This window comes from Microtus oregoni, unplaced genomic scaffold (assembly GCF_018167655.1).
Source record: "Microtus oregoni isolate MIOR12 unplaced genomic scaffold, Mior012 000031F_ref0000149, whole genome shotgun sequence".
In the NCBI taxonomy this organism is placed as follows: domain Eukaryota; kingdom Metazoa; phylum Chordata; class Mammalia; order Rodentia; family Cricetidae; genus Microtus; species Microtus oregoni.
Window position 1 is genome coordinate 28072876 of NW_024543090.1, and position 14194 is coordinate 28087069.

Here is a 14194-nt window from a genome sequence, read left to right on the forward strand (position 1 = left end):
TCATAACAAACATAAATATACCTGCTCTGTGGTCCTCCATCCTTACCATAGGTATCTCTTCTGTTATGTTGTGAAAATTATTTTCACTGTCCTCCATAGTCATCTGATGAGCATCTTGAGATTGTGGGATATGGGACATTTCAGCCTTGGTTTTATACTCTAGCATTAATATAGCAGGTGGAACTAAAATGCTTAATATGACCTAGAATTTTGAGACATAAAAGTTTCCATTTTAAAACCTTTGAGAAGAAAACAGTAAGTTACACATGAATTATCTTTTGAGTGCTGCCAATTTTACCACAAAACTGTAGGAAAAATTAAAAATTCATTTTTCTTTACATACTGTATCATCTTAGTACTATGGTAGTGTCAGCATAGGTTGAATAATCAGTACAGAACGGTCCTTTAAATAAAATCATAATTTGCTAAAAAATATTTTTATTTAGAGAAAACTTAAAACATTATGAAGGTGCTGTTGTTATTTTACCTGAGACCTCTCCTATAGCATGAAGACTCATTATTTAGTCATAAAACAAAGTTTATTTCTTAAACTTTACATATCACTCTTACACAATATTCTGCCTTCTAATTTTTTACTATATTAAAAGATGTATGAGGAAATAAAAAGGAAGTTTAAAGTAGTACTTCTCGTAAAGACAAAACTGAAAGGACTAACCATTTTACCCAAATTCTTATCCTTAGGTCCTGTATACATTGATATGCTGCACTAATCTATTTTATACTCTAGGCACATGGAGACATGCATTCAATACACCTCAATAATACATGAAGTTTGCAGATGATAGATCTGGAATTCTACAAATTAATAATCACTCATTTCCTCAAGTTCTAATTGTCTATTATACTAGAAAATAATTTTACTATATGTGTAGGCTAATTTGTATATAGTATGTATCTCATTATATACTTTAAATCAAAATCTAGTTATTTTTAAAATACCTTATACCAGGAATTTTTTCTCATATTGAGCCGTCCCATCCACATATCAGATAACAACATCTGTGTACAGGTGTGAGCTACAAAAGGTCTGAGTCTTGATGAAACTGCTAATTTAAGGCAGGTTGAATTACTCCAGTTTTTCAGTTCATAAGTGAGTAATTTCATAGCCATGGTTTCATCTTGCCTGAAGGATTGTTCCAGTAATTCAACTGCTAGTTGGCCAAAATCACTACAGAACAAAACAAAATAAATAATAACAACAAAAACACTAAAGTATACTCAGGTAAAGAAACTGTAAGGTTGTTTTGTTTTTGCTGAGAATCAAACATGTTAGAGGCTGGGTAGTGGTGGCGCACACCTTTAATCCCAGCACTCAGGAGGCAGAGGCAAGTAGTTCTCTGTGAGTTCGAGGTCAGCCTGGTCTATAAGAGCTAGTGCCAGAACAGGGTGCAAAGCTAAAGAGAAACCCTGTCTCAATAAAAAAACAAACAAACAGCATGTTAGAAACTCTACTACCAGCTGAGCGTTGGTGGCACGAGCCTTAATTCCAGCATTTGGGATTTAGGGGCCGGCAGATCTCAGTGAGTTCAAGGCCAGCCTGATCTACAGAGCAGAGTTCCGGGACAGTTTCCAAAACTACACAGAGAAACCTTGTCTCAAACAACAACAAAAACAACAACAAAAAAATTCTACTACCCTCTCCAAAAGAATAAATAAAATATAATTTAAAAATTAAGAGCTGGAGAAATGTCTCAGCAGTTAAGAGCACTCGTAGCTCTTCCAGAGGACCTGGGTATATATACAATTCCCAGCACCCAAATGGAGAATCACATTTGTCTGTAACTCTGTCCCATGGGATATGACATCCCCCTTCAGGACTCCTTGGGCATTAGGCACACAAGACAAACATGGAAGTAAAATACCCAAACACATAAACTAAAAAAAAATTATTTTAAAGAAACTATACTACTGAGTTTATCTATACACCCAGTCTAAAAAGTACACTTTTAACCAACTACTCTTAAATTATCCTAGAACTTTACTGTTTTAATTTAATTTCTTTTAAGTTAATTTTTACGGGTATGTGTGTGCCTGAGTATATGTACATACATCACAAGTGTGCAATGTGCAGAGTCCACAAAAGTCAGAAGAAGGCATCAGAGCCTCTGGAACTGGAGTTACAGGAAGTTGTGAGTCACCATGTGGGTGTTGGATATTGAACCCAGGTCCTCTGGAAGAGTAGCCAGGTCTCTTAACTGCTGAGCCAAATTGCCAGCTCCACATTCCTTATTTTCCATTCCAAACAGAATTCTTAACATAATTAATATTAGGTATACTTATTTAACTCTCCCATTTCTTTCTTGCTTTCTGAAATGTTTAACATATCAAATAGCAAGCGTCTTTCAAATTTTTAAAATTACATAATGCACCTAAAATATCTGTCTTGGTTATACCAATAAACTCAATACCCTCCTCAACCCTACACACATCTCTGTTAAAGACAGCAGCAGAGCATGCAGGCAAACACTTTCATGTCACTCACTTGGAATACTGCTTCAGTTCCTCTGAAGTATCATCTACCAGGTCACTCTGCTTTGCTTCATACGCCATTGAACGATAGATCTTACAGGCAACTAATGCTTTAGCCATTGATTCTTCACCATGCTGCCATAGAAAGCGGGCCATGACCTGCCTCTTCATAAGGCAAGCCCAGATTAATAACTCATTAAGAGGATAAGGAAAGCGCTTGGTTTCTGGATCATCAATATCTACAATTTCATCTTTGGTTCTTTTCTTCTTCCCTTCTTCCATAGTTGCATCCATCTTCAAGGGAAATAAACACTGTAAGACTCACAATAAGGCCATATGAGGGCTGGGATTTAAGTCTGCAGAACACAGACTATCTACTAGGCAAAGAGGCTTAAATCTTACCTCTAGGATCTTAAACCAGTAGTGACAGTAATAACAAGACCATATGACAACCACAACCATCCTTTTTTTTTTGTGTGTGAGACAGAATTTCTTTGTGTAGCCTTGGCTGTCATGGAACTTATTCTGTAGACCACACTGGCCTAAATCACTTAATTTTTAAATCTGGTTATTATCGTAGCTAAAACTGGACAAACAATATAATTACTAATTCATAATAATTTTATTCATGGAAAAAATAGGTCAACTGTATAAAAGTTCCAAACCAAAAGATAATTCTTACTAAATCAAAGTTTTTACCTAGTAATACAAATTAGCAAAAAGCAAAATTTAGGAAGGATAATATTTACATCTTTAATATGTTGAACAAATCTTTTCGGGGAGGCAGAGGGCTTAAGACAGGGCTTCTCTATGTATCCCTGGCTATTCTGGAACTTGCTCTATAGACAAAGTGGCCTTGAACTCAGAGATCCACCTGTCTCTGCCTCCAAAGTGCTACTATAAAAGGCTTGTGCCATCACTGCCTGCCCAAACCTATTTTTGTTAAAGAATAAATCAACATACCTTTGGTCTGTAGGGTTGGGCTGTTTTAATAAAATGATTGTGTCTCATTTTTTCCTTTTTATCAGCTCTATTGCCAAAAGTTTCATGACTCTTTCGCAACTGAGGAGTGCTGCTAGAGGTATTTCGACCTGACCTCTGAAAATGAGAGTATTTTAAAAAGCTGACACATTATAAAAAAATTCCAGAATAAATTATAAACATTTGTAAATGTTTGTCTACATATAAAAATAGTTGGTTTAGGATTCTAACTACCATTTTCTCTCCCTTTCTCTTTTGAAAAAAATCTATCTATGTAGCCTATACTGGCCTTGAACTTTTGGCTCTTGCTTCTGGACACAAAGGATGAGGATTACATGTGTATCATGATGACCACACTCATTCAGCCTCTGGTTATAGTTGTCTCTTCTTTCAGTGATAGCACTGTCTCTAACGTTGGCAAGCCTAGCTCAGCCACCCAAGGAACTGATACTACAAATATGTACATGCTACCAACCACCTTAAAAAAATATTTTAATTACTTTTAGTCTGATTCTCATGCTTTGTTTTATGACAGTTTAAGTAGCCCTGGCTGGCCTGGAACTCTTTGTAGACCAGGTTGACACTAACTCACAGAAGTCTTCCTGCTTCTGCTGCATGAATGCTAGGATTAAAAGTGTGCACTGCCACATCAGCTGAAAACTCACATTCAAAGTCAACTGACACTGTCAGTATTCTAATGAAACGAACACTGTCCTTTATATGATGAGAGGCACCTAATTTAGGGACTGACTTATACAAACTAGGCAAACATTCTACCTTGGAACTACTTTCATCCCCTTAAAATCTTTAGTTGTCGTTGTTTTTGTTCTTGTTTGTTTTATTTTGAGACAGGGTTTCACCAGCATACTGGCTAAGCTGTAACTTACTATATATAAACCAGGCTGGCCTGAAACTCACAGCCATCCTCTTGTACCGGCCTCTCAAATGCTAGAATTACAGGTATGCCTCATCAAACTCAGCTCTTATAACTAATTCTTTTGTGTTGTTGTTTTGTTTGTTTTTCAAGATCTGCCTGCTTCTGCCTCATAAGTGTCGAGATTAAAGGTGTGTGCTACTACCGACTGGCTTCTATAACTAATTCTTAACATTTAACCACTAAAACTATACATACCCGGTTATTCCCTCCAAGACTATTATATATTAATCGAAAACGTTTTCTTGTGTATGTGCATCTGTAGGTTCCTCCCATGAGATATTCAATCACAAGTCCAATATCAATTAGAGTGATCTTGTATCCTGGAGGAAGATTACCCTAGAAACAAAATAATAAATGGACAGGATAATATTATTCAATATTGACTTGCCAGACATGGGAATATGCATAATTTGCTAAATTGAGAACTATTATTTGTTATAAGAAATTGGGTTGCCCTTTACAGAAGAAATAATGAGTATTTCTGTTTTCTCATAAAAGATAACGAGGTTCTAACATTTCTGAGGTCTCAGGTATGACTTAAATCAGTCCAATTTAACCCAGAAAGACAGCTCAGTTTTACGCCCCCCCCAACATTCCATACACAGAGGCTATAAACTCTGAGAGCTAAATATAGCACATATCACAATTTATTACATAAATTAAAAAAAACATAGAATTGACATTTTGTGTTTATTAAGTTTATTTTATTGCTAGGTGTGGTGGTGAACACCTTTAATCCCAGCACTCGGGAAGCCAAAGTAGGCAGAACTCTGAGTTCGAGGCTAGCTTGGTCTTCAAGAAATAGTTCCAGGATAGCCAGGGCCACTGAGAAACCTTTTTGTCTAAAAAAAAAACAAAACAAAACAAAAAACAAAAACAAAACAACACCACAACCAAAAAAAAAAAAAAAAAAAAAACAACCATGGCTGGAGAGATGGCTCAGCAGTTAGGAGCACTGGCTACTCTTCCAGAGGACCCGAGTTAAATTCCCAGCAACCACATGGTGACTCACAACCACCCATAGTGAGGTCTGATGCCCTCTTCTGGCCTTCAGAGATACATGCAGGCAGAATACTGTGTATATAATAAATAAAGAAATCTTTTTTTTAAAAAATGTATTGTGTTCCATCTGACAAAAGCTTAGGAAATTGGGACAAATATCACAAGCTTTCTTTTTCTTGGTATAGATATAGTAAGTTCTTTACTATAAACTTTTTAATTTATGTATATGGGTATTTTGCCCACATGCATGTCTGTGAACCTTGTCTACCTAGTTCCCAGGAACTGGGGTTACAGACTGTTGTCAGGCACCATGTGGGTGCTGGGGAACAGAATTTGCGATCTCTCCATTGCTATTCCAGCTGAGCCATCTCTGCAGCTCTAAGTTCTTTACTTTTATGACAAAGATGGTTCTTATTTTATCTAGCACATTTTAAAAATGCACTTAGGTATTTTGAGGGCAAAAATAAAGTGCAAATGACTGAAAGGTCAAGTTTTCCTATAACAAAGACAGTTTCTTACCTGTTTGACATCTCGAATGAGGTGGAACAACATCGGATTAGTTGGACCTTGTTTCTTTAGGGAAAAAAAAAACTATTAGCTTTGGTCTAAATTAAACAATCTCCCTTTTTGTTACTTATAGTACTTACAAAGACCCTCTTGAACAAATGCTAAAGATTTCCTTGCTAATGGAATCAATTTTTGTTTTTACTGTTTTATATTTGGTTTATATTTCAGTGAGAAACTTCATATAACAATGAGTAACCCTATTAATTTTTTCATCAATTAACAAGAGACAGGACACAAATAAAGTTCAGTGTAATTATACTAGATAGTATTAGTGGATAAAACTATAACCCTATTCAAAAGAAATGTATAACCCATGGAGGAAGATATAATCCTTCACTAGTCTAGTAGGTTTCTTGGAAACAGTGGAATATGTGAGCTGCTTTATACACAGAATAAAATTTCAATAAAGGAAGACTAGATAGAAAAAAGCAGGTGAACATATCAAGAAATCAGTGCTTTTCTAAATAGTTTGTGTGTTTGGAAAATGGTAGGTAATACCCTCAACACCCACCAAATAAAAAGATGAAGTGAGAAGATAGGTAGGGTAAAACTTCGGCTACCATCTAGCATAGTGACACAGGCCTTCAATCCCAGCACTCTAAGGCAGAAGCACTCCAACTTTTATGAGTTCTAGGTCTAAACTGAGCCTGGTCTAAACTGAGAGTTGCAGGTAGGCCATGTCAACATAGTGAGAACCTGTCTCATAACTTAAAAATCGCCAGTGTCTATTTCTGAAAACAATCAAGCTATACGGTGTAGACACTAAAGAGTCATCAAAAAATTCTAAACTACAGAAAGACATAGCAGAGTATATTATAAAAACTAAAGAATTTGATCAAGGTAAGAGATTAAAGAGATAGAGATAAGAAAATTAAAATGCAGTCAAGTCAATTAGAGATGGCCAAAGAATAAAAAAGTAGTAGAAACTGATGAATTTTCTAAAAGTTATAAAACTTGGCTTTGCTTAGTATTCCTCACAGCAAAGTTCAATTAAATTTGCATTGGATCCACAGAAAATCACAAAGTATTTGCCCTATCTGAAATTATGAATTATGAAATATGAATTTGAAAAAGATTAAGTTCGCCAGGCGGTGGTGACGAACGCCTTTAATCCCAGCACTTGGGAGGCATAGGCAGGTGGATCTCTGTAAGTTTGAGGCCAGTCTGGTCTACAAGAGCTAGTTCCAGGACAGGCTCCAAAGCCACAGAGAAACCCTGTCTCATAAAACAAAACAAAATTAAATAAAATAAGATTGTTTTTACAAGAAAAATGGGGAAAATACACCAAACGAAAGATACCAAAAGGTCAACAACCATAAATTTAAGAAATAAGAAAGGAAAAATATTGTGTATGTTTTCCAATAAACAAGAGTAAAAAACCAAAGTAACACATCATCCTCTAAATAAGAAGTCTATCCTATACTTTTAAAAGGTAAGAAAGAAAAGAAATGATGGGTTATTATTATATCAACACTCTTCCCATATGGCTAAGTCAATAGAGAAGGGTTTCTAAAACTGGAGAGTGGCTTCAGACTGTCATATAAGAATCAATACTAAGAGTGACTGTTTTCTCCACCCATAACAACTAAAACACTGAAAACTACCAATAGGAGTATATATTTTTTTAGATAAAATGACATTTTAAAGACAATAAAACAATGAACAAAGAATTTTGTCAGACTTACAGTGTTATAAAGTTCTTCCAATCTGGGGATGGTAAGGAATTTATGCATGCTCACTCCATTTTCAATGAGAAGTTTTACAAATGAAACCCTATCCATTACAAGAGCATCAAGCATAGCTTGTTCTAAGGATCCAACCTAGAATATAAAAATAAATATATTTTATATGTTTCAACTATTGACTCCTTAAATACAAATTCTCATGATTTATACCTACATTTTCTCAAATAGTGTAAAAACAAATTGAGAAACATGCAGAACAGTAACCTAAGATTTTTAGAGAATGGATAAAAAGACCTACATTTCACAGGATTCCCTAAATAACATTACATAAATGCTCTATCTGTAAGACAGCAAATGTTGTGTGGGGGTGGGAGAAAGAAGCAACACAGTCCATCACCAATTAAACTGAGAAAAACAGAGCCAGGAAATGCTCAGGGGTAAAGCACTGCTTACTGTCTCCAGTTAGAGCACTGGAGTTAGACAAGTGTGTTACCCACTCAATTTTACACAGTGCGGGATGCAAGCTAGGCTGGGCGTCCTACAAACTAGACAAGTACTCTATCTGCTATACTATATCCCAGCTCTACTTTAATACTTCATCACTGCATATTTAAAAAGAACTTTGTAGCAAAAATTAATTTGGAAATCACTGTTTTACACTGCTATTTTATATATTTTGATTCTTGCTGGACAATGGTGGAGCACGTCTTTAATCCCAGCACTTGGGAGGCAGAGGCAGGTGGATCTCTGTGTTCAAGGACAAGGTCTGTGTAGTGAATTCCCTTTCTCGGGTGGGGGGAAAACTTATATGTATTTTGATTCCGTCCCCAAACATTTTCCATACAACTAGGCAGTTTCCCTCTAGTATCTTATATCACGTCCCAATTCATTTTCTGTTTTCCTACTTAAAGGACGGTATGGTCTCTAATGTATTTTTTTTAATGATCACCACCACCCCCCCCCCCTTTTGGTTTTTTGAGACAAGGTTTCTCTGTATAGCCTTGGCTGTCCTGGAACTCATTCTGCAGACCTGGTCAGCCTCAAACTCAGAGATTCACCTGCTAAGAGCTGGGATTAAAGGTGTGTGCCACTATTGCCTGGCCTCTAATGTTCTTTACTTGGTAATCACACATACCTGCTATATATGATAAAATCTCAAGACAGAAACTGCTTTTTTAAAAAAAATTTTTCACTACTCAGTTTTGTGACAATGAAAATATTTTGATGTTATACTAAAAAAATAAGGTCAAATTCACAAGAATGTAAATTTTTCTAAATTAACAGCTTATAATTTATCATAGATGTTATTCCTATTTTAAGTAGGATTATTTTCTGTCACCACATGTAATTGTTACGTTATTAATTTACATTCTAACCTTACTCTATTTTCCTTTTGATCCTCTGTTCTATTCTACACATTATATTTACTCTTTAATTAGCCAGACACTTTACAGGCATTGCATATATAGGGGAGGGGAACATAAAAAATACATTTGCCATCAAAAAATGTATTTCCTAAGAGTAGAAAGATAAATCATGAATGCAGAGTAAAGGGAGGGATTGCTTAGGAACCATACTAAAACTAAGGCAGGTCACAGTGAGTTCTGTACACAGAGCAAGAGTTCCAAGACTTTTTAAGTCTTTTAGAATTTGTATATATTATTAAAATACCTTAGATATTATTTAAAAAACAAAGTTATTAAGAGAATATACCTCACTAATATTTCCACTTGGGGCAGAAAGGTAAAATCTGAGTATAAATCACAATCCCAATAAATACTTACAGTCACTCCTTTCTGCAGTGGGGACTAGTTCCAGGACCTTCTTCTGATACCAACTTCACAGAAGCTCAACTTTTAACAAAATGATGTACACTGTCTATGGTAACACAAACATCCTATCTCTAGATTACTCAAGATACTGAGTTTAATAGAGCAGATGTTAACACTATTGATTATGGAATAAGAAAGGATATTTCTGTAGCTAACTACATAGTACTCACTTTGTGGTTGGGGGAATCCATGGATAAAAAACCTGTAGCTACTAAGTGTCCACTGTAGCTAATTTAATTATATTATGTATTTGAAGTATCTACCTACCAGCCACTGCTGTCCATAAACAAACACATGATTTTTGGCAATATCAACTCTGTCCCATGCCAGTGTAAGGATAAGCTGGTCAAATGCAGATGCATTAGTACCTAATTGAATAAAGAAAACAGTTGGTGAGCATATGCCCATCAATTTGCAAGCATTTACAAACTCTCCTTAGAGCCCTTTAATTTACACAGCTGGCATCAACCAGCATGGAGCATTTGTATTTTCAAGCATAAAAACTACATCACTTCATTAGTTGAAAAAGGAAAAATCAGAATGTAGGCACTGATAAACCAAAAGATTATTTGTTTCTATCACAGACACAGTATTTCAACGATTCTGAAAAATGTTTTGTTTTTATAAAGAAGATTTATTTATTATGTATACACTGTTCTGCCCAGATGTATGCCTGCATGCCAGAAGAGGGCACCAGATCACATTATAGATGGTTGTGAGCCACCATAAAGTTGCTGGGAATTGAACTCAGGACTTCTGGAAGAGAAGTCAATATTCTTAACCGTTGAGCCATCTCTCCAGCTCTGAAAAATGTTTAACGTACTTTTCTGCACAAGAAATTATAGCCATATACTTTAAATTATTAAGACAGGAATACACTTTAAAAAAGGGGGGTTATTGAGTGGGATCTGAGAGAGCTCAGTGGATAAAGGTACCTACTCCCAAGCTTGTCAACTAGAGTTCTATCTCCTGGCTCCACAGGGTAGAAGGAGAAACCCAACTCAAGTTGTTCTCCAATCTCTACACATGCATCATAGCATGTTCAAATGTATATGGGTGTATAAACACACATAAATCATGCATTTTTTTAAAGATTGAATAAATGGAATCAGTGATGCTGTGAGATAATGCTCTTGTATACTGTAAAGATATGTCAGTTGTATTAGTTTATGAAAAACACTGATTGGCCAGCAGCCAGGCAGGAAGTACAGGCAGGGAGACCAGACTAGGAGAATTTTGGGAAGTAAAGCAGAAAGTCAGTCATCAGCCAGATGCAGAACGTAAGAATGCCTTACTGAGATATTACCTAAGCAAAGAATGCCTTACTGAGAAAAACCAAGCAACATGGCTAAACATAGACAAGAATTATGGGTTAATTTAATTATGGGTTAATTTAAGTTGTAAGAGCTAGTTAATAATAAGCATGAACCAACAAGCCAAACAGTTTATAATTAATATAAGCCTCTATGTGTTTCTTTGGGACTGAACAACTTTGAGACTGGGCAGGACAGACACTTCTGTTTACACAGGAATAAGAAGATGGCAGAGTGAATAAAATATTTGCTCTGTGAATATGAGGACCTGAGTTTCAATTTCCAGCACTTTTGGAAAAAAAAAAAGATTGCCGCGCACTGCGCCCCCATGTCTGCGCTCTGTGAGCTAGAACTCAGTTCGTGAGCTTCGGGCAAGGGGCTGGAGGTTGAGAAAAAAGACGCAGAGACAGACCGACATGCAGACCTTTTAACACTGAAACCAAAAGCCCCCCTTTATTAACACCATGTAGACTTAAATACACTGCAGTCAACGGCCAACAGGTGATAATCCCATCCTCTGATCCTCTAACTAGGCACAGCTTCTAGTAACTTCACCTAGAAGGTTCTAGCAGGGTAGAGCAGCTGAAAGCCAGGACTCAATCCCAACACCCAGCTGATGGCAGAAATGCAACCCTATGGCTTGGATGGGGAGGAGAGACAGGTAGATCTCTGGAGCATGCTTGCCAACAAGTCTCACAGGATCAGTGAACTCCAAGTTCAGAAGCGCCTTAATCTGGACACATACACATATAAACACACGCAGAGAAATGGGGTCACAGACATTACACACACAGAGTGACAGAGTGACATGATATGTAGCATTTGTAAAATCAGTATTGGGAGGCTATATCAGGAGGACTGTCATGAGATTAAAGCCAGGTAAATCTACAGAGCAAGTCTGACTAAAAAAATGAAGGTTTAGTAGCTGCCTTGAGACTCACTCTACATAGCTTTCCTTAACAGAATACATAATTTTACTTTATATGTATTAATCTTTTAAGCATGATTACTTAAAAAATTCCAGTACATAGATATTTAGCGTACTGTAAAATTCTTCAAGTATATTTTAGTGAACATGTGATTATTTAAATAGAACAATTCTCTAGGTTAATTTTCTGGACTTAAGAATATCACTTTAAGTCTGGTGGTGGTAGCACATGCCTTTAATCCCAGCACTCAGGAGGCAAAGGCAGGTGGATCTTTGTGAGTTTGAGGCCAGCCTGGTCTACAGAGCAAATTCCAGGAAAGCTAAGGCAGTTACAGAGAAACAATGTCTTGAAAAACAAAAAGCAAAAAGAATATCCATTTAAAGATTTTGATATATTCAGGAAGCATGTACCATTTACAAAGAAGATCTGTACTTCTCTATAAGGAAGAAGAGGGAATGGCATTTATTTAAAATTCATTTGTACTTTATTGTTATTATTATTATTATTAGTTTTTTGAGACAAGGTTTCTGTGTAGCCCTGGCTATCCTGGAACTCAGTCTGTAGCCCAGGCTGGCTTTGAACTCAGAGATTTGCTGCCCTCTGCTTCCCCAGTGCTAGGATTAAAGGCGTACATCACCACTATCCAGCAAAGATAAGATAATTTACTATTTTTAATAAATAAAATTTATTTTCTAGGGCTGACTATCCGGTACCGAAAAACCAATTGTGGGACTTCTTCATGGCAGAGACTTATCTCTCAGCAGTGGTTAATTGCCTGTTGTTATTCACCTAGGGGTGGAGACCTTGTGAGAATCTCCCATCTACTTTACACGTCTTGGTGTTATCATTGTTTAGATCTTGCTGGGATTTCATGTGGCAACCCTGTCACAGCTAGAAAATACAACATCATAGCAGACTTTCTAGTCTTCTGGCTCTTACAGTCTTCTTTCAAAATGTTCCTTAAGTGTACATTTGTGTACATGTAAATGCAGCACTGGAATTGGGCACTACACTAAAAATTGTTCTTCAGGTTTTAGGCAGCTGTGTTTTTTTTTTTTTTGTAAAGGTCCTTAACTTATGTAAAAACAAGCTGCTCTGATGAGGAATGAGAGCTACATTTATCAGACTAGGTCAGCACACAGAAGCCTTATTTTTATATAATAATATTAGAATATAATTCTATTAACCATGTCTTTGGAATCTTCCTCAAACTTTAATACTCATTTTCCCCATAAGATATTCATTTTTCTCAGCTGGGTAGTGGTGGTGCACGCCTTTAATCCCATTGCCTCGGAGGCAGATGGTGGTAGATCTCTGTGAGTTTGAGGCCAGCCTGGTCTACAAAGTGAATTTCATGGCAGCCAGGACTGTTACACAGAGAAAATCCATCTCGAAAAATAAAAATAAAAAAGATATTCATCTTTTTCTTTAGTTTATAGCCTTTAAATTACTATATTTATTACTTGTGTGGGGGTGGGTCTGGGTGTGAACGTGTCACAGCAATAATGTGCAATCCAGAGGACAACTTTCATGAATTAATTCTCTCCTTCCACTATGGATTCCAGGACTGAACTTATGTTGTCTGGCTCATGTGACAAGTACTTTGATCCACTCAGTCATCTCAATAGTTCAATATAGCCATCTTTCAAATTCCTCCACTTTAACATTGACTCCTTAGTTTCTTCCTTTGTAAGACGAAGAAAAGGTAAATGGGCTATGTAGGCTATTGTTTCAACATGAAAGCTCTTAGCTACTGTTCCACATGTAGGCTAGCACACAGACTACATATGGCAAACAGAACAGATAGCTATCTTACATTATCTTATGTTGTGATATTTATGTCATCTCTTTTTTACTTACTATATTTATGGTTTCTGGGTTTCTTAATATTTACACATCTCTTGATCCCCAAATGATATATACTTAATTATATAATTTTTAAATTATTTAAAAAAATACTGGCAATTTTCTGTGGTCTAATATTGCGAACATCCTTATGGATAACAAAACAGTGCCCCTTTGCTCCTGTCAAATATGTTGTTTTCAGGTACTCAGATAGGACACTATTTTCATTTCTATTTTTGAAAATATTTTTTCACTGTACATTTTATCAGTGGATATCTCTGGTAAAATTCTGGGGAAAATATTTTTTCACTGTACATTTTATCAGTGGATATCTCTGGTAAAATTCTGGGAGAAAAACAAAGTGCATATATATCAATCTCTTAGTCCTAGAAGACAACACTAGTTTTCAAATTTTCTTCAAAAGAAAATAGCATATTCCACACCTTGTTTGAGATGGAACATTCACTTCCTTAGGGTCCTCCCTTTCAGAGGCACTGGCTGACAAGGAGCCCCTCTGAGGCCCAGCTATCTCTGCCTCCAGCACTGGGGTCACAAGTGCACAGTACCACTCCTGGCCTTTTAGACAGGTGCCAGTACAGCAAGCATTTTACCC

General features: G+C 36.3%; 1 protein-coding gene across 3 annotated transcripts in view; it reads right to left on the bottom strand.

Annotated features, from left to right (window-relative positions):
* Trpm7 (transient receptor potential cation channel subfamily M member 7) overlaps positions 1-14194 on the bottom strand; it is an 89408-nt gene that overhangs the window by 38372 nt on the left and 36842 nt on the right. For 2 of the 3 annotated variants that reach the window (XM_041679287.1, XM_041679289.1), the window contains exons 11-18: positions 9762-9862; positions 7663-7797; positions 5930-5983; positions 4604-4744; positions 3454-3588; positions 2504-2784; positions 961-1189; positions 47-202 (exon numbers count right to left, since the gene is read on the bottom strand). In XM_041679287.1, the coding sequence (XP_041535221.1) occupies positions 47-202; positions 961-1189; positions 2504-2784; positions 3454-3588; positions 4604-4744; positions 5930-5983; positions 7663-7797; positions 9762-9862 (1232 nt within the window). The remainder of the gene's footprint in view (positions 1-46; positions 203-960; positions 1190-2503; positions 2785-3453; positions 3589-4603; positions 4745-5929; positions 5984-7662; positions 7798-9761; positions 9863-14194) is intronic. The other variant, XM_041679288.1, reaches the window with a different exon arrangement.